Here is a 21,923-nt window from a genome sequence, read left to right as displayed (position 1 = left end):
CTTATCTGTGTTTGGATTATTTCTGTTGACCTTTAATGTCCATTTTTTCAATAGAAGCAGAAATGTGTAGTTTTCATATGCATCATCACTGCTCCAAATACTGTTAGACTCACCGTTTCTCTCACCTATGATTATGGCCATAGCGGCATTAGCCAACATGTTTAAACTGAAAGAACAGGTAACATCTGAAACTGCAGCTGCTGAAGTTACAGTGATCAACAAATAGAGCAGAAAACACCCATTAGCTCTTGACTGGAACAATGACATCTATTTTGAAATGTTACCCAACTATTAAAGTAATATTTTCAAGTCTCCAAATTCCTAATAAATGTCACTGGAATTTGAAAAGAAAATGAACTAATCGCAGTGCCAGTGTGCGGTAACAGTTTGTCCTCCTGATGTGTCGCCTGATTTGCACTAATCCACCAGTCTCTCAGGTGACTGACCCCCGGCACCTCAGTTTTAATCCTGGCTCAATTCAGGATGCCCCCCCTATAACTGCTGCCAGACTTCCATGATGCCATGCTGCTACAGATATGGCGGGGCAGCTTGGCAACAGAATCAAAGCCGTCTCACTCGGGGCAAGTTGAGTGGCTCCTATCAGCAGTGGCTCTGGCCTCAAGTGAAGATAAGCGCTGACACATTCATCATGTAGCTCATGCTTTTATCCCCATTTTCTTACCCTTTTCTTTGCATGTTCACTATAGAGTCAAACAGCAATTCATAGGTCTACATATTTAGCATGGAAAAGCAGAGGAATACAGCACAGTAGGAGTCAGTCGGGTTTCTTTCAAGGATTCGGAAAAAAATACTGGATGAAGTATTTTCAAGGACACATTCTTAACCATGGATCAAGGTCCAGAGTGACAGTAGCTGGTGAATCTGACTGGAAATGCACAAAGTAGGTGTAAAACATATTTGTAATACTGTGGCAGAATAGTTAACATCTTTGAATTTGTAAACAGAAAAAGGTCATTTGTTATTAACATGTTATTGGGGCTTTAATAAGCTTTCGTCTGTGGATCTGACTAATACCACCCAAATGTTTTGGCATTTAACATCTTGAGCCTCATGATGAGTAATATTTTCTGTTTACTCAGATTGTCCAGAGCCCGACAAGAAGACTATGTAATGAAGATCTTCATACAAGCTAAAATAAAATCATGTCTGTTTCATATCAAACAAAGCATGTCATGCAAATACCCAGGGAGGAGGAAGAGGGGATATAGTTGCTTGAATGGTCCAATGGTCTGGTTAAAGAAATACAGGAGAGCTAACCACTCTGCCACTGTTACCCCTCAATCATAACAGTTATAAAATGTGTGTGAATCTCTGTTCTAGAGGAACCCTGCAGCAGAAACTATTTCCTGAGAGCAGTTTGTTCCATTAGCCCGGAACAGGCATGTGTGACGACTATGAACTCACCCCAGAGGAACGCAGCTCGCTCCAAAGCAGAAGTCCTTTCAAAGGATATCAAGACCACAAACTGTACTGGCTCAGGAGCCACTTTGTCCATATCCAAACAAATAAACAAATGAACAAAGCACGCAATGTTTTACATCTTCCTTGATATGACAAACTTTGACTCGTTAAGGCATTGGGGCTGTGTACCATGTTTTGGACCAACTATTGGGAATGGAGCAGATGAACAAGGAAAAGCAGGTTGAAGCGAGTATTTAGAGTTCCTTAAATAAAACTTGTGGGATCAATTGAAAGCTACCGGTATATGTAAAAATGGGGCTGGGCAGCACAAATGTCAAGGGAGAGAAAAATTGTGCAGAGGTAAATTCGACCGTTGATTACTGCCCCACTTATTAGGAACCATGAGACAGGAAAAGTTGCATGTGATTATAGCTAATTAAAAGGCAAGTGAACCAAGTCCCAAGTAGCAACATTATGAAATTCAAAGTGTACTGTGAATAAATTCCATAATAATGGGCCCAGTCTTTGTGCATGATTTCCATTCCGTTTCATTGTCATTCATCTGTCGGTGTTTGGAGCTCTGTGGCTTTGAACACCTTTTGTCTGAAAGTGCTGTAACATTTCCAGAAAATGATCAGATCTATTTTTACTTCTAGGAGCAACAGAGGCCCAGAAAAATATGAGTTATGAGTTGATTAGTCAAGTCTTTGTGGTGGCGTTAAAAGAAGAGCATTCATCTCATCACACACACACCCACACTGGGATGGAAATATGTAGATATAAGTGAATAAAAGCCCAGCTGAGGTGCCTCTTTGAAGCACAAGATGGCTGGCTACTTCTTCGAATTATGAATTGAATGAGGAGACATTTTAAGAAACAGATTTATTTAGAGGAATCGTAAAATGCTTAGTCATTCCAGGACGGCGAGCAGGCGGACACCATGATGACTGTATTAGCTACAAGGCTTTATTTCTGCAGGTTAAGTTCTCAAATGTCTCAAGTACAAATTCCAGGGTTAGGGTTCCAGTGATTAGCGTCCTGTTCCCTGACGGATCAGCTGTTCGATGGAAAGAGGATGCACAGCTCTGCACAGCAGGAAAATGCACATAGGCCGACCAATAATGAGATTATAGTCGGCAAAAAACAGCCGTTTGATGCGTTTCAATTCTATGGCTTTAAAAAACTCCAGTTTATGACCACTGATAGCCGTTATCTTGTGCTCATCCATCCAATGTAGTCAAAGGAAATAACATTGCAGATTGGTACGTTGATGCATTTGTCAGACTGAAGGTTTAACATCCCTGCCCACTGTTGATTTTCTCATCTTGCGTCTGGAGGAGAAGACCACCTCTGGATTTGTTCTCTGTGGGTGCCCATCTACAGAGCAGCTCGTGAACCAGGAGCCGGTGAAGCACCTGGATCGATGCAGACTCCACCAGGCCCAAAACCTTCCTGCGGCGCTTGTCAATTTCACTCATGTCCACGACTGGTTCACCTGGTGGAGCCTCAGCTGAAGAAGTACGTCGACTCTTTCACCAGCTGCAGATCAAAATCACCTACAGGCAAAAAAACAGGTGAACATGTCGATCTCTCCAGCAAATTCAATATCAGGTTAGACTTAACTACGGTCAGGCTATGGTCAAGGATTTACCAAAATATAAATGTGTACTACTTATGCTAGCTGTGTAACAGTTTTAGATTAACCAGCATTTGATTGTAGTATTCATAATCAGTACAACATAGTACAAAAACTGGCGCAAAAGTATTTTATTGTGATAATGATAATAATAATAATTAAAGCCGTGCATGGCGATAAAGGCCCTCGCCCCTCTTGCATCTGCGGGGTACGAGCCACCAGCGAAGAGCACACCTCTAATCCCCCCGCCCACATAACCTCTCCCTCACAAACAGTACCAACTTTATACTACCGGTAAGTCATTCAACATTTTCACGACCGCACGGTTCGAGATGAGTTATGTCCCCATTGGCTTTTATGTTCGTCCTTTGGCTCAGGCCTAATCAAAAAAATAATAACGGAAACTTTTTTCAACTATTTTTTCCCGCTATAAAAACCTTGAGTCACGTGATTTTGTTGCATTGTGCCCGGTCAATAATGTACCCAATATAAACTTTATATATATACTTGTCTATGACAAATAGATCGCCCTTTATGAATTTTTGAAAATCTAATTTGGAGAGGGCGCTAGAGAGCCATTTTATTAGCTAGCCACTACATTTGCATATCATTGCGTTCAGCTTGGAAATCTTCACACACGCTCCAATTACATTTATTGGCCACGTGTTAATTGATATTTGAGGTGGCAATACTGAGGCGCCTTTCAATATTTTTTCACGGGGCCATCACTCAAAATTATTTTCGAAACTACTCACAGGCATATTTGTCTTTCGGCTTGGGCCTAATAACAATACTAATGATCTAATGTAATAGACTGAGACTAGAGTTTGTATCCGTCTGTTTTACTTTAATAAGTCTGTGCAGTTTTATTATTGTTGGTTGCTTTTGTAAAGTGAAAATACACACACAAATATATTATTAATTTAAATATCACACATTGCAGTTTAGTTTTCAGTTCATGTAAGCCTTAAAAACACACCTAAAATGTTCTTAAACGTATAGTGCAGGGTTAGGGTTAGGCCATGGCAATACCAAAGAGCTACATTTTGTCAAACCTTTAATTCTCACACATTCTTACCGTATACCAGTGCAATCGAGCAGAACTTGGATGCTAATTTTAGCCCTGAATTATGTCCTGTGCTGTGGCTTGTGTGCTCTCCCTGACAACTGTGTGCACCAGCAGAAGCACCAGAGTGAATTATTAATGAAAAGGCCATAAAAACTCCTACAACGTTCATTTGGACTTATTAAGATATATCCACAGACTTTTTTTAAAAAGACAATCAATAAGGAGATGTTATTTCCTTGTTGACATGTTTCAGCTGCTTAACTGCGAGCCTTCATCAGAACTGTCACTGGCGTTGGTGACATGTCACTTATCGTCAGGGCTGACCCCGCCCCCTGCCGCCGATCGTCTCTGGAGTAGCGTGTCTTATACGAGGAAGGCCCCATCGTCGCTGTTGATGCTGCCAGTGCTTTCTGATTTCAATAGCCTCCTAAGATCCAGCGTTTGATCTTGCGTTACTCCCGAGACCTCCTTATTGATTGTTGTTACAAAAGACCCCACGTCTCTGGAGGGCCATAAAATCTTAGTGACCGAGAGCCAAGCTACGGTTGTAACTGGAAGAGAAGTGACATCGACCGTCGTATGAGATGCTGAATCTGATATGGACCTAGTAAGTTTTAGAGAACTTATCAACATTTTGTAGGCAGTGTTTCTTTGTGCTTTTGAGGCTGTCATGTCATCGTAGTAACACACAGACAGATTGTAACCACGATGACATAATGTACTGTGCGAAACAAAACAAACAGCTTCACACGATGTCATGCTGTGTCGCCCGAAAAGAACACCAGACTCATACTTAACTTAAAGAAAACTAACCTGGAGCTATGGAGCTTTTCATCAATCAATCAATCAATCAATCTGAACATGCAAACTGAATGCAGAAAAAGCTTCAGTTCTAGTCAAACTGAATGCAAACTGAATGAATATTTTTTGGAAATTGAAAATAGGGCTGCATGATTTGGGAAAAAATATATTTATGTGTAAATAATAGGATTCTGTTAAAAGTTCTCATTTTAAATGCATCCAGGGGAATTGACAAATAACTGACCAATTAATAAAATGAATAATTTCAACACGTTACATCCAAACAACAGAGTTAGTGGCTTTTATGCAGAAAAAGACAGGATATTTTGTTGTTTGTGGAGGATATTATGGTACTTCAAAAGCCTTTGTGATTTGCAAATTGCGTCCATTCTTGGGGTTCTCACACTTCCAGGTACACCGTATATCATTTTCCAAGACTTAGAAGTATTCTTGTATTTTAACCTGATAAGCTTCAAAAGTTACCCAACAGAGCCAGGGGGATTATGCTCAATAAACCACATGTACATAATAGGAAGTTTGCCCACAGATTATAACAGATTTCTGATTGCGAGTCAAGTATTGAACGGTAAATATAATGGACATTCAAAGTCACGCTCTCGGGCCACACCTGACTGGCCTTATCCTCTTTAAGCCGCTTATGCAGAGGAGGAACACAATTAACAACAATCAATTTGTAGGAGCCAGCTGTCAGACAGTCCAATACAGATGGAGAGGTTACATAAGAGCAAAGCTAGCATCCAGCTGCCTCTGAACCTGCACCTTTCAGCAATTATACAGCCGACATGTGGCTGGAGAGAACCTACGGTCAACTAAAGCTGAAGGGCATTAAAGGTCGTTGTTCACCCAATTAGGAGAAGTGAAGACAGGAGTCCAAACAGTGTCCCCATTTCAAACAAACTGTGGAGCAAAAGTAAAGCAGTGTGCATAACTAACCTGTCTGGGGCACTTTGGCTAGCAGCAGCATCAGCCTCCTGTACTCCTGGTACTTCTTGTTTTTGGCCTCAGTCCTGCCACAAAGGCAAAAAACACCAGTGAAGTCACAAGTTAATGACCATTTACAGACGAGCTGGAAAGTCAGGAAGAGTATTAACACCTCCAGCAGAAAGTCAAAAACCCTTGGAACAGGGAGAATAACAATCACCGATGCCCTCTGGGGTACTGAGGTGGCGGAATATTGTGAAGGCAAACAAACAAATGAATTCAAACTGTATTTGGAATGACTAACACAGGAACATAATGCCTGGATGTTTAGACTTTAGCGTCGTCACGATACTAACATTTCAAATTTCTGATACTCCGGAATATACTCGATAGCAGTCTTCCATCCATCTTCTTCCACTTATCGGGTAGTGGGGCAAGGGCTCTACCCCGAGCTCCTTCTGTGTGACTGAGCTCCTCACCCTATCTCTAATGGAGCGCCCAGCCACCCTACGGAAGAAACTCAGTTAGACCGCTTGTATCCGCGATCTTGTCCTTTCGGTCATTACCTAAGCTCAAGACCATAGGTGAGACCGGTAAATCATTTTATGGATTTATACAGGGAAAACCCAATGAGAAAATGTCTCTTTTTCACAGGTGATGATCTCGCATGTGCAGGAGATGCAGCTGCAGCATGTTCAGACCATGCTAATATATATATTAGCATGTTCAGACCATGCTAATATATATATATATATATATATATATATAATATATATTTCTATTTGGATCTGTTGGTTGGATGTATGAAGTTATTTGAGCATAAATGATTTATAAATAAGTGCCTTTGTGGATAAACATGAAATTTCATATATTTTCTTTAATAATATAATTATTATTAATAAAATAATTAAAAAAAATTACCCATTAGGTAAATTTTACGACCCTTTTTTCAAAAATGTATCTGGATACATATCTTAATGAGGGAATATATTATCGTATCAGGATATATATCGTATCGTGACCACTGTGTCGGGATACATATCGTATCGCGAGGGTCAATACCCAGCCCTATTCTTTACCACAACAGTCAGATACTTCAGGTATCAATACTGGTATCAACTGTGGACTGGTGTGATACCATAATAATAAATAATTCATAAATAAGTAATATAAGTAGGTTTTAGACAATAGACTCACATTTTCAACACAAAATAATAGTACGTATATATAATTTCAAAACGGTTCACTCTCGTGTTGCACCTCGCCGCCAAAGCAAGTTCCTAGTTTGTGAATCTTTGTTTACCGACAGCAGCAATAAACCGTTTTCTGAGTCTCTGGATTTTGTATAGTTGTAAATATTGCCTGTTTTTAACTCAATGATGCATCTAGTCATTCGAGTATATAATTCCATTTGTTAAAAAGTCAGCAATTTTCATAAATATTACGATATTATCGTTAATTGCGATTATTTTACAATTCAATATCGTCCTGTGACAACTCTGTGTATATATATATATATATATATATATATATATATATATATATATATATATATATATATAACATTGTAATTGGCTGTACTGCGAGTGCTTGCCTAATAATAACATTCTAGTGAATTGGATTATTAATAAGACGTGCCCTAGGGAAACGCATGGCAACTTAGTATTCAGGCCATTATGGACCAGAGATACATACAAGAATGATACACGAGTTGTCAAAGACATTGTCAAAAACGCAGTCTGAAATAAGGTATAGAAGTCTGTTAATGCAGTGTATAATGATGAATATACTGAACACAACAATGGAACAATAGCTAATAGTCAAAGCTAACACAGTGTCATATACAGGCTGTATGGATGATTTGACACCTTAAATTGAGAGTTGAAACAAGTAAAGAAACCCAAACTGTCTCATTTGTCCTGCCGTCCTTCCGACAGGCGCCAACACGAATTATTAATGTGTTTTGTCGGCTTACAGAAGAATAATGTGCGTTGTGGGGGACAGAGAGATTGAACGAGGCGGTGGCTGCGCTGGAGTCAAGACTGTGGAGAAGGTGTCCAATTATCCCAAAGAGAAAAACACAGCGCCGCGATGAGCATAACCCCGCCTGGGGCCAGTAACGCACACTCAAGCGCTCCCTGCACAAAATCATTTTATGTGTCTGATAAAGAAAAACTGTGACGCGCTAATAAACTTTTACAGTCCCATAATTCCTAATGTGAGATGTTTGATGAGGTAGTTTAATATCCTTTCCGTTTGCATAGCGTAACGACGTGTGAACTGCCGTAATTTTTCAATAATACCGTGGCTTTTGTTCGCGCCATAAGTCTGGCACTGATGCTTGATGTGGAAAAGCTTGTGATAAGTACTTTGATACTGCTGTAACAAACGACAGAAAATGTGCGAAACTGTGCCAAAATTAAAAAAGCAATTGAAACTAAACATGCATTTTAATAATAGTCTTTTCTTTTTTTTTTTAAATTGAGTCGGTCAAACATTTTTATTTAAGGCTTTGATTATTGCAATAACTATATAATTGATGCTGGACAAAATACTTTATGGTGTGTCTAATATATTTGTACTTGTTTAAGGATATTTAAGTGATCGTTATAAGTTCTGCTTCAACTCCAACAAACTTTTTTTCAGTTTCAGAGCCTCCACACAATCGGTATCAATGTGTTCTTCCCTTCAAACCCAGGAGGAAAACCGGCTGCAGGGAATGATGTCACAATGTCCCTGAGATCAATTGACAATTATACCATGAAGGGTGTGATGTCGCCCAGCACTAGAACACTACATTCAATCTGTGGAGAAAGACCCACTTTGGAAGACAAACATGTGCCCTGCCCATCACCAGGCGGGTCTGTGGAAAAGTCTGCTCACAGTAAGGACACACAAAACACCAAAAGGGTTTTTATTTTATATTTTTTGGCTGACATGTCACACGGTGGGGCTTTAATATGAACATATGTTGTTTTATTTGCAATATCATGCGAAAACACATCCACATATCCTTGTACTCACATGGGTGCTGCGCAGTATTTCAGGAGCAGGAAGTTGGACAGGTCTTGGAGGATGGGCATGCTGTGCAGTGCGACAAACTGTTCTCGACAGATCTGACAGGGCAAAAGGCAAAAAAAGGGACTCAAGGAGAAGGACTGTGAGTGAAGTAGAGTCAAACTTAACCCAGAAACTCCCCAGATGCTCAGCCCACATCCAGCAGAACGCATGTCGGTCATGGCACACTGCTCAACATTCAAGGAGCCATCGGAGAACCACAGCTCCCAGGACAGCCAGCATTAAATATTGACATGTGTCTTGATGAATTAGGCTGCCGGCACTTTGTCCCTCACAGCATGGGCAAATTAAATAAGATGTGCACCTTATAATGTAAAAAAGTAACATATAAGTGAGTTCAAAATAGCACCGGTCATTCATGCGGTTATCATCACTATTGTCATGGTTACTACAATTTCTTTATACCCCTAATAAATGTAAGCAGTGTTAAATGTAGTGCTACAAATCAATTTGGGTTCTGAGTCTTGGGACTGGCAAACAAGTACTTGGACTATTTTGCCAATTGATTATTATAGCAATTCATATTTCGATTGATCAATTTATTGTTTAGCTTTATCTGGGTCAACTGTGGTTAAATCTCATATACACAGGCCTTTCACCATCTAAAATAACCCACTGTAGATAAGAGTATAGTTACAAACAAAACAGGATGTCATCAAAAACACTAAATGTACAGGGTCATTTTGATTTTGATTTCAGCTTTGTCATAAAACATCTTCTCTTAGCACATGGCATGTTTAGGAGTCTAGGTATAGTCCAAATAATGATTACCGTATTTTCCGGACTATAAGTTGCACCTTTTTTCATAGTTTTGGCCAGGGTGCGACTTATACTTATACTCCGGAGCAACTTATATGTGATATTATTTGTTATTTTTCACACTTGCAACCGCATTTCATACTCCAGTGCAACTTATATATGTTTTTTTTCTTTTCTATTCTGCATTTTTCTGGCAACTTATACTCCGGTACGACTTATAGTCCGGAAAATATGGTATTCAATTTCTAAAGTAGTTGTCAATTATCTCAATAATTGATTGACTTGTTTCAGCCCCACAAACATGTACTCTGCCACTACTCGTCACCACTTGCTGCTTCCTCCACAGGTTTGAGATCTCAAGTCATGTGCTTTGCAGCCTGCCCCTCCGCTCTGTTCAATGACCCTTGTAACGAGCCAGGCACACGCTAATCATGACACACAAAATATCAGACCGGAGTATCTCAGACCGGAGAGCCTGATTGGTCAACCCTCCTCAGCCGACATAAAAGTGACTGTGCCCAGGGTCTGTGGCTCAGTCTGTGGCTCCAAGAAACTAGTGATACAAGATGAAGTGTGTTTTACGGGCGTCACAAAGCACATTTTTACTGCCCTCACAAAGCCATTAGTTACAAACACAACTAAAGAAATAGCTTTTATTACGTAGTGGGACAAAGCTTAAGATTTGTTTTCTTAAAAATAGAACTTGCCTCAGATATAAATAACCTAAGAAGCACGGCGTCATTGCTCAAGACAATGTGCAGAAAATAGACTGCGCTACCACAATAAATGTTATACGTTCATTTGAAAGACATATTTATGATGGGGAAAGGTGAAAAAAAAGGAAACGTACACCTATGGGCCTTAGGCAGAAGTCGTTAAATCTCATGTTTGTATTGTCAAGTCCTAAAATACAGATTTTGGGTGCGGGAGAAAGTCAGAATAGATTGTCATCAACCAAAGAAATGATTTAATTTGCAACCTATGACAAAGATCGCATGCAGATGTATTGAGAAAGAATAATCAGCACCTTATTCATAGTGTCCACAGTGAGGGCATGGGTCCAGTAGCAGTCGTGCACCGACACAAATGTAAGACCAGCACTAAAAAAGACAGAAAAGAAGCTTAGGGTCACATTGTTTGTTGTTAAAATGTAAATAAATACCATTTCTACCTGTGGCTGTGCAGTGACGTCAGCATCATGTGTGTGGAGTCCAGGGAATGGATGAAGTTTGGAGGGAAGGCGTTTTTTTGTTTGACTGTGTCTGGTCTCCTGTGTAAAACAAGAGATACAACACACAGCGATCAGCGCGAGTTATAAACCTCGTAAATAGGTAAATGCACTGACTTCATTTTATTACTTTACTATCAGAGTCAGAAAATAAACACATATGTCATTGGAATGTTTACCCTGTAGTTAATTTTTCAGTAACATCATAAATCTTGAAGTAAACAAACACTGCTATAGCTTCTAGTTAAAACGCACCTGCTCTTAAGGGAGTCATCCTGAGAGCTTTTAATGTTGTGATCATAAATGGGAGGAAGTGCATGGGTTTAATCAATCATGAATAACATATTGCACATTGATTTCAGCCGTTATGCAGGTTTTCACTTCAAATGTTCACATTTTTTCAAGAACGTCTGCGGTGAACATAACATATCTGCCCCTATTGACATTTTTCTCATATTTGTACCCTACTTATAGATGGTATGGGAGTGAGATTTCAAGGTAATGTAAAAGCAATGTTGTCGAAAATGAGAATAGATGTGGTGTGTGGAAATCTGCTTCTCTGAGCTGCTATTACTGTGAGCCTGTGCCATTCAAATCCTCTGGGCCGCCACTGAGCACAACAGTCTTCTAATGTGCATAGAGACAGAGGCCTGGCCCAAGCACACATATAATACCTCTGTCTGTCGGTCTGCCTATCCATCATTCTTACTTTACTCCTGCTCTTTTATTTTTGGACGTGCCGTTTTCAGGCTGAGCAGAAGACAAACACTTCTATAAGAGACGTGCTAGTAACCATAGTTTGTCCATGTTTGGATCAAAACTTCTTCCTCTTGACAAATTGAGCTGCTCCTCTGGTCCCACAGGTCTGACTGAGTGGAAAAGATAAAGGGTTACCAGGTAAAAATAGTCCTGAATTTAGAGTTCCCTTTGGAGGATTTTGGTGTTTGCAAACAATATGGCAAGTATTATGGCATGCGCTAGTAGTGGGCAGTATATCAAAATTGTTGTTTTGAAGAGAATTACAATGTAGAGAATCAAAATAACTGAACTGAAAAAAGAGAAGCACGACTTAAGTGCACTTTTAAACAGATGTAACAATTTTACAGTCTGTTTGTGTGATACTTTAACCTCAAAGGGAGGAAGGAAGCTCCGGCGACGCTGCTGTTAACAAACTGGACAGCCCCGTTCTAAATCCAAGGCAGATTGAATGGCTATGTCATGTTTGGCTCAGGACCAAAGCCACTAAAACATTAATGCCTGCACTGACAGCCAGTTTATGACGAGGTGGTGATTTTTGGAGCTAGCGAATTCCCAGAGTTGGGTCCATGGGCGACGTATTGGGGACGATGGTTGTCAGTCTTCCCCTGTCTCTCTCGTTCTTCCAGTGACCTCCCTAACCTCTCTGCTGGATGCTGTCCCCTCTCACCACCAGAGCAGCCAAGCACACAGACCTAAAATCCTCTACCAGACAGGAATTTCACTGGCCATTGAATTTAATTTGCTACAACTCTGACCAGGCAAGAGACGCTTATGTGTCGCTATATATAGATGGTGATTTTGGACAGTAATTCTCTGTTTATCCATGTGTATTCTGCTCCATCAATAAATTAAGACTTCTTGAAAAGACCTAATTCATGCTTCCAATTTCCATTTTTGCATAGTTCTATAAACACAATGTTTATAATGAAAAGTTTCAGCCAGCAGTTAAAAAAAAAAACAATGAATTAAATTTAAATACTTTGGTATGTTGCAAATCCCATTTGCTCAGATACAGCAGGGATTTAAGTATTATTGAGAGGAGAACAAAAAACACAAGATTGAAATTGAGCATTCTTTAAATCTACTTTCATTGTCTATACCCGTTATAAAGGCTGCACAAGGCATGCACACTACTGGAATTCCTAATTCCACCGGCTAATTTGAGGTAATATCCACAAGAGACTGTTCTTTTGTCAGTAAATGAATGTAAAGGACTTCAGACAATTACTGCACACTCACCTCAGCTGGAATGTATCAGAAAATTCAGCTTTTCAAACTAGTCCATGACCACATTTTAAAACTTTTTTTTTTAGTTCTCAGCTGCTGTTCTTTGTCTGTGCTCCGGGTAACTAATGTGAGGTAAATGTGAGAGTTCAGCAGGCAGAGATGGAGGGAGGACTCACTCTTTGGTGTCGTAGCTGATCTGGAGGTTGATGTGCTGCATGGTGCTCTTCAGCTGTGGACACAGAAAAACAAACATCTGTGGTACAACTAAGGAGACTTCTTTTGCATTTTATGAACTATGCTGAGCTATAGCATGTTGATATAAAGCAAGCGGTGACAAAGAAAGGGAAAAGGTAGTCATAAAGGTTTTTTATGGACACCAAACACAAAAACAATGAGATTTCCATCAAATGCAACTTATTTGAGGGCTTCCAAAAAAACATTTTTATTAAATACTCCGTATTTTTACACCACTGAAGAATAGTTCACTTCTTCAAACAAAGCCCTTTCCTACTGCACCCTCAAAGTTACAGTTATGAAAGCTATAAAGGAATAGCCAAGTAGAAGAAGTTGGGGTTAAGTCGAACTGCTGTAAATGTAGCTCACCTCTTTTCACGGTTTTAAAGTTCAAGTTATTAATAAGCCCTATCCCGGTCTCCCCTGTGACACCAGACAGTATGCCTTTTCAGGGGATTAAAGCAGGCCCTAAAGGATACAGAGCATTTTTTGAGCATGGGATTATTGGCAGCAGAGCCTACAGACCTCAGTTAAAAAGCAAATCAAGCAAATGTTCAGTGGGTTTTCTTCAACTAAAAGAAGACACACACGCATGAGAGACTGATGTGTGAGTGGTGACCTCGTCATGCCCGGTCAGCTCCGTCACTACATCCATTTTTCAGTGTGCTGCAGGAAATTAGGTGCATAAACACAAAGGGTGCCCAGTGTGCTAGCGTATCCTGTCAGCAATTGAGAGGGAATTTTCACTTTGTTCCATTGCTGGTTTTTAAATCAAGTTGCAGCTGCCAAATGACCATCCCAATCCCGCCACCCACACCTTGGTATCCAAAACAAAATCAATTTGTACACAAGTGGTTAAATACGCTCAAAATAAGCGGATAATACAGCATGTTAAAGTTTTGTCTTTTTTGCTGGTGTTCTACAGGTCAGGCCAAAACACGTATCGATTTAATGTATGTTCTGAATGATTTTCTTGACTGATGAGTAAATAAATAACATTACATTATTGCTTTGTTATTCATTGCCCAGTTCCACTGTGGGAAAGTACATGAAGGGTGCGTCCTGTCAGAAATGCCCCTCTGTATCTGTGGCAGGGGCAGACTTTCCTTGACCCTTGGATGGACGCCTGGGTGAGAACAGCAGCCCAGTATCAGGGGACTGATACAACTGGCAACAAGCAGCCCGTCCTCATCACTCTGCTCCATATAGCTTTAATGTGTTTACCTTCCACTCACCCTACACTAATGCATCGGAGTCTGGCATCTGCTCACCCCACACTGCTCCTCTGATACAATGTTGTCTTTTATTCATGTTATGTTCAAAGACAACAAAGACTGGTGCATTGCCTACAATATGCTACAAACTTTCAGAGCATTGTTTAAGGAAGGCTATGAACAAATACATTAGAATTGTTGTATACAAATTATACACAGTAGAAATGGAAAATAGAAGACATAATACTTCATTGACTATTGGCTATTACTATATATTTTAGTATCACATAATACAAATGAAATCAGGCCATGGAAGAATGGAATCGATATATAAATTTACCTTTTCAGAGTAACAACTTTTTATTGCACATTACAATGGATGTGTGATTTCATTTTTTAGCTTATTAAATGCAGTTTGTGTGATTCAGGGAGACAGAGCAGCTGTAAAGGCTTTAAACCTTATGTCTCGTGCAAATGTGCTTGGCTGGAACTGGTTTGATCTGGGTGGTTTATAGGACTGAAAACTGCCAGGCTATATACAGCACTCATCTTTTCAGAAGTCCCGTCCTTTCTGCTACATGGTACATTAGATTGGTTGTGACCTGGACAGCTGACAAGTCATTGGTCCCTTGGGTGCTCCGATTGCTTTAGGAGCGTGATATAGAGAAAGTGTGCCAAAAAAGAAAATGGCCCACCAGAGATTTAGACTGTGTTACTTCCAATTTTGTATTCTAATCTCAACTTAAAAAGCATAGAGGTTCAGAATACATGTTTATATGAGGAAACAAGTTTGGGTCTATGTAAATGGGTCTATTCTGTATGTGTGTTGGCCATTCAATCATAATATAAAACTTTAATAGTTTGAGCTTCACCTATTAGAAAAAATAACAACTGCCACTGGTAGAAATGGGTTTGAAAAGCAAACATAATTGAAGAAAACGTGGTTAAACTGACTAGTTTCTTTAAGACTCACATTTTGCTGGGTTTAAACATGTTTTTACTCTATCCCACTGATTCTAGGACCAGAAATGTCTTCAATAGTTAGAAACAATTAAGGATTTGTTTGCATTTTAGAAGTAATTTGAAGTCTGAGCCATTGCATACAAGCAGTGTCTCAAATAACACAAAACACAGAGATTACAATGCAGTGAATTGTTAGTAATCACATAAAATTTCACTCACCAAATTGTACTGGGGTGAACTGTAAAAATTAACGAGGTTTCTCTATATTTTCATGTCAGGTAGGAGTCAAGTCTCTATCTAATTTACTGGGAACAAGTAAAATACCTAATGACAAAAAATGCATTGACTTTTATGTGATAAGAATGCCTTGCAAATAAAACGCAAATTCAATCAATATACACAATGTGTGCAGGTGGTTTGTCCAAAATATTCAAGAACAAAAATGAGATGAGATGTTTATGGTTTGATGTGTGTCAATGTTGTCAAAAATGCAAGCTTTCAGTTGTCTAGTTTAAAGGTCACGGCACAATAAAAACAGACAGTGACACTTATCATTAAATGGTTGAAAAATCTCATGTACCAGTAGTAGAAGTTGCTGTCACAGAAGCCATCTCATCCATCACTGATGATAGAAGCACTGTTGGACTCTGTCTATCAATCCTATTTTTACACACCTCTCCGAGTACATGTAGACAGGTTATAAAGGCAGGGGAGAGTTGGATGTGATGTAAGTGAGGAAGTGAGGGTCACCAAAAATGGAGGTCATCACTCCTGCTGTGACAAATAAACTTCCACATTGTGAATGAGGTCAGTGGCGTACATTACGCTCATCTGAATGCATGCATTCCTGATGTGTTCAAATTGTAGGAGGCGATGGATGGGCCATGGCGACAGCCTGTGGTGAGTCTGTGGGGAATAAGCTGCTGCTTCATTAAATCACCTGGGACAGAGTGCACAGATGGCCTTGTGCGTGATGGCCACCTCTGTATTCTCTATAGAGGGGAATCCCCATCTATCACAATGCGGATATTAGCCAATGTCCCGCCTGAATAGTCCCATGGATGCTTTCCTCACCTCTGTTTGCAAATCCTGGGTCACTTTGCTTTTTCTGTGAATAAAATGGTGCTTTATCTTGTGCTTTCATGACATTCACAATAACTTGTTGACCTCACAGAGCAAGTTTAACTAGATTTTTAGCTCAAAATGCTCTACACGGTCATGGTGTCTGTCCTAAACACTGCTCTTCTGGAGTCAGTGAGGGCATCAAACTAACATGTAAAAATGCCGTTTACCAAAACAAAAATGTGAAACCATTGTGACTTCAGACAGAATTTTCTCCACCTGTATTTATTCTGCTTTGGTAAAAAGATAACGGCCAAGTACCACCCCAACTAAGTTGAAGACAGTGGGTAGTAAATAGGAATTTTAAAGTTTATAAATATTCAATTCTAATTTCTGTTTAATATGGTTTTCTTCTACTTGATACATGTTATTGTGTTACTTTACTCAGCTTTAATTTACCCATTTATAGGTTTATCAAACTTCATATTAACAATGTTCATCTTTGTTATCCGAAAGCCGACTTGTGCGGTGATATGTTTAATACTCATTTAATTATAGTTTCAACAAATACATTGTCTTACTTTGGTAAGACAATGTATTGTCTGCTCTTTCACCTCCAGTATAGATGTACAACAGACTGTACTGCGTTGCATTTCAGATAATTTAAAAGACTCAGGGGAAATCACCAGTGACCATACTATAGACTGTACTGGTTTGAATTTATTTAGGATAATTTATCAGACTCGGGGGAAATCATCAGTGTCCAACACAAAGACGGGATTACCTGACCCTTTCTGCTCACAATGAGGACATTAGATCAGAGGCTTTTAGTCACACTATAAACTTCAAATCCACTCAAATCCAGCCAATCCAACTGATGAGTCCCTTGTGTCACGTTTTACGGTTTACTGACAATGAGATTTCAGCATCACCTTGCCAGAGAACGAGAGACCAGGATGAAAAATAAACTACAGTGACCTCTGAGCCGGCAGTCCAGTTACAGCCTTCAACAGGTACAGTATTCATGTTATTTCAACTTTCTGCTCCACAAGGCAAGCTGAAGAAATATTAATCAAGTGAGCGTTGATATACTTTTTATACTTTCACTGATTACACCATTTAAATATCAGTTAAATTACTTTGAGTTCATCACCACATTTAGTTTTACTTAACATGCACTTGAGAAATACCACACAAAAACAACTTTGAGTACAGCTTTGGCTACCCATCACTGCTTCGCACATACTCTCCATATTCAACACAATTCAATCTCTGGGTATAATTAGTAATGACCCCTCCAAATCCCAACCTTGAATTAAGAGGCTGAGAGGAGACTGGGAGATTGAATTTAATCCTATACAGTAGAAGAGGTGACCTTTCTGCAAGTTACTTTGATTTTTGTTGCCTAGTGATGCAACTGGATTAAGGAATTAAAGCTGGGGATGAAGAAATTTATCTGTGAAACATGAGAGCTAAAAACTCCAGGAAACCACTGCATCATTCACTTTATTTACTCATTTCTGGACATTAAAGAAAGATCAGATCAAATGACGCTCTCCACTACATTGACAGTGAGAGAAGCCACAGGGGACACAGCCATCTGTCATCTAGCCTCTTCTGCACCTGCTTACGAGGTGTCTCACTGCCCCCCCATAGCAACCTCCCGCTTGATGTCAAACCAAAAGGATGGCTGCATGCAGGGTGGCCTATAGCCTCAGACACTGTCAGCATGAAGCATATCCTATCTCCTCAGTTAACTAATGCAGTAGCCTGTAGAGGTCAAAATCAGATATATAACCATATGATGACTTTAATGCGAGTGTTCCAATAAGGCCCGCTATCTGGACATGTCCTGGGGTAAAGAAGTTTAATCTTCAAGTCATGACACAATCGCAGTCCGAATAGTGGCGGGGCACTCTGGAGAAGGTGTGAGCTTGGCCTTTGTTTGACCACTAATAGAACAATCACAATACACCACCGGCATTGCAACAGACATATCAAGACTGGGAGCAGCCAACCAGGACATTCTCTGTGCTATAGGATGCCAGTTTCATGACTAAGCTAGTATAACATTAGCGACAGTGAGCAAGTGAGAGGACGTAAGAGTCCAGATCCATACCATCCTCTTGCCACCAAATACTTGAGTGTGGAAGAGGTAAGGAGACTGAAATAACAATAAAATAACGTCTAAGTGTTAAGATTGTAGGAGTGAAATGGTGCTTTGAAAAAGGTCAGACTTTGAGGGGTTTTATCTTTCAAATAAAAAAATCAGAACTGTCCAATAGTGAAACAAATTGACACCAAAAAGTTCCATATATATGTACAACAGCACACAATATCAATACTGAGTCATCAAATTTAGTGTCAGGATATATCAATATTTGAATATTTTGCAAACCCCTATATGGCATGCATACAGTACCATACATGGCATATTGCATGGCTGGGCTCATATCATTTGTACTTGACTTACCACTTGATTGCGTTTGCGATGATATGGTTGAATTATGGGTAATCCCAGAGGAGTCACCCACTCCACAGTGTGTCCAGACTTGGAAATGAGCCTGGCACTCTCCGTCAGCCAGTCCTGGAAAAGGAGGGAGCAAGTACTGGAGTCAAGTGCCCATCGAGCATGCATGTTCAAACAAGGTCATGAATTTGAGACATCTCTGCTCATGGTGTTCCTACCATTGGGATAAACGATCAACAAATCAAGCTATAAAAAAATATAGTGTTGTATGTGGTACAAGCCAGAACTCCCAGAAGGCATAAACAGATGATCTATGCAAAGGATCGGAGCTTTGTTTTGAAAAGACTACTGTTATGAACTAAAAAAGGAACAGGTGAGAAATTGTTGCTTAATTTAAAACAACGGTTTGCGAATGTGTCTGGCACAGTTATATGTGAATGAAAGTCTCACAAGAATATTTTCACACAATGAGCGCTTGCGAAGACAAATATATACCCCAGCAAACCAATGTGACAGCCTGGGCCAAAGCAGCACCATTCATCAGTGCTATAGACTATCCATCTATCCCAGGCACAAAGAGATGAAGGGAGCTGGAAAGCAAGCAACACGACTGAGAGATTAACTAGATAGATAGCTTGGACTGACTGACTGGTGCGATCAATATGGAGGATAAGGGTAAAGGGAGAAAACATTTTAGCAAAACTGTGATGGAGTTTAGGCATTCTCATCACATTGTACCAAGAGCAGGTATCAAGTAACAATTCAAGTCAAATAAACAGTTAACTGAAACAATGTATAATTAGCCGTCAAGTGCAAATTTTAAGTCATTCTTTTTACTATTTTCAGCAGGTTGGAACAAGCAGGCAACGTTACAACAGCTACCTTGATATAGTAGCACTGTTATATCTGATTCTATTGAAAACGTTTGATAAGAGTATAAGCAGCCAGTTAGATAAAGCATGACCAAGCATTACATGATATTAAAACTATGTAATATTTAGTCAAAAACATTTTGTATATATATGAATTTATGAACATAAGTCAACAATCCAGCAGGCAGTAAACAAACCCGGATGTACCCATAATTACTGGGCCCGGCCTGGAAAGTTGGAGAATGAATATCCTGAATGAATATCCTGCACAGATACGATACTTCTCTTAGTAACATGATTTACACTTAAGTTTTACGGTATACAGAGTGATGATGGGTTTCCACTGGGTTCCCTTGTCGGGACATTGTGAGTGACCCATTTTGTAGCAGCAGGTGCACACATGTGAGAGCACCATAGTATGTTTGGAGGGGGATTTTTCATTTCAGACTGGGTCATCCCTGCACCGTCCCCAAAGGGTGCACGCTGCCAGTGGGTGGTGCTTCTATTAGCGGTTCCAGACCAGGTGTACATCCACAATCTATAAATGGACTCATCGTGATGAATGAGCGTCTATGGCAAGGTAATAGTGAGGCAAAAGTCATGAATAAAAATTACACCTAGCCTACATTCAGCACTGGGTCAGGAGTAGAAAGTCTATTATATAAAGTTGCATGGATGGAGAAAAAATGTTAAAGAAATAATTTTGTTACCTGGATTTCTCTTGTGCCTGTAAACATTTCCTTTAAGCCACTGAAGACGAGCCGCACCAGGTAATGAGAGGCATCCCACACATACTCCTGAAAGGGAACAAAGAGTTAGACGCATGTATTCTAAAGGGATGTCAGCTATAATAAATCTATTTGGATTAAACAATAATTATAATGCATATACTCAATTTGTGAAGGGCAAAGTGTCAACTGTTAGGTTGAATACTACAGTAATATTTTATGAACATCTTTGTAATAAGAAAAATAGGTATTGTGTGTGTGATTTGACTGCAACAATTTTAAACTTAGGTCAACAGGTTGAAGGTCGTCTACAGCAGAGTGTAGTCAAAAGACAACATGTGCATCATTACTTTGGACCCCGGTTCAAAAGACGCAACACCACCACGTTTATTTATGTATAAATATCTTGTGTTACAACGCGGGCATCTGCAGTTTATTAGGTGAGGCCCGTATATGGACTAGTTCTATTTTCGTAAATATTCAGGAGCGATATATCAATGATACGATGCGGTTTGCTTAGGCTACGCAGCCAATCATAGCATTGATAGTGCATATGTGCCCTGCCACTACGCACCGAGCAGGTTAGCTAGTTAACAATAATGGGGCGGAGTTAAGAGAGGCAAGTCCTTCAGCCAGGCCAAAGCAGGACTCTCACATATAACATACTATACATCTCATGAACATGATTTTTTTTAATTTTAAGTGGGCCAAATTGCTTGTAATAAAAGTAAACCAATGAAAATTGCTGCTGTAATTCGAGTCTTTTAATGTAACTTGCTATGATGCAAGGTTTTGAACAGGCGCGTTGCGTGATACTGGTGTGTGGCCACAGGGGGCACATCTGATGTTGCTCACAGTGGTCCTCAGTGTGCCCAGGAAGCTTGTGTGTTTGCCCAGACACATGAAAAATTAGAGGGAACATTGCCCAGTCTCTCATACCAAAGCATATTGGATCTCAATTTGCTTAAAATACATCATTAACAGAGAAGTTAGCACTTCTACCCTTTTGAGTAGTAAAGTAAGTGGATACAATCTGCATTTGGTTTACTTTACCCTTGACCTATCTTACGGTTCCCTCAACTGCTCCATAGTGATATCTGTGAATCAAACTTCTCACATTAAATTAATCAAGTAAATAGTCACTATGCAGATAAAAAAAATCTAATAATAATACCGGTAATTGTAATGTAATGTTGCAATCTTTAAGATCCACTGAGATGCATTGGAGCTTAGTTTCTTCAGTGCAGAGATAAGATCCTCTCACAACTGAAGCTGCCTTGGCCTCCACCTACTGTATCCTAGCACAATCAGTCACAATTACACTTCCCACTAATTTACAGTTTCAAGAATTACAGACATTATGCAGAAGTCATTTAGCTCAAGTCTCTGGGCTGTGAGACTGGAGTTACACAGACCAGCCAATCTCCTCTAAAGAGATTAACTGTAAGACAATATCTGT

General features: G+C 39.7%; 1 protein-coding gene across 1 annotated transcript in view; it reads right to left on the bottom strand.

Moving 5' to 3' along the window:
- Nucleotides 1–2,418: 2,418 nt before the first annotated feature.
- Nucleotides 2,419–21,923, bottom strand: part of polrmt (polymerase (RNA) mitochondrial (DNA directed)) — a 39,891-nt gene continuing 20,386 nt past the window's right edge. The window contains exons 14-21 of the mRNA XM_072438130.1: nt 20,447–20,533; nt 18,868–18,981; nt 13,098–13,150; nt 10,879–10,977; nt 10,735–10,807; nt 8,895–8,986; nt 5,883–5,956; nt 2,419–2,978 (exon numbers count right to left, since the gene is read on the bottom strand). Coding sequence (XP_072294231.1) covers nt 2,929–2,978; nt 5,883–5,956; nt 8,895–8,986; nt 10,735–10,807; nt 10,879–10,977; nt 13,098–13,150; nt 18,868–18,981; nt 20,447–20,533 — 642 coding nt within the window. The 3' untranslated portion in view covers nt 2,419–2,928. The remainder of the gene's footprint in view (nt 2,979–5,882; nt 5,957–8,894; nt 8,987–10,734; nt 10,808–10,878; nt 10,978–13,097; nt 13,151–18,867; nt 18,982–20,446; nt 20,534–21,923) is intronic.

The sequence above is a fragment of the Eucyclogobius newberryi genome, unplaced genomic scaffold, assembly GCF_026437365.1.
Source record: "Eucyclogobius newberryi isolate DKJ021-1_F unplaced genomic scaffold, fEucNew1.0.hap1 SCAF_9, whole genome shotgun sequence".
NCBI lineage: Eukaryota > Metazoa > Chordata > Actinopteri > Gobiiformes > Gobiidae > Eucyclogobius > Eucyclogobius newberryi.
This window is presented reverse-complemented; position numbering and strand designations above follow the sequence as displayed.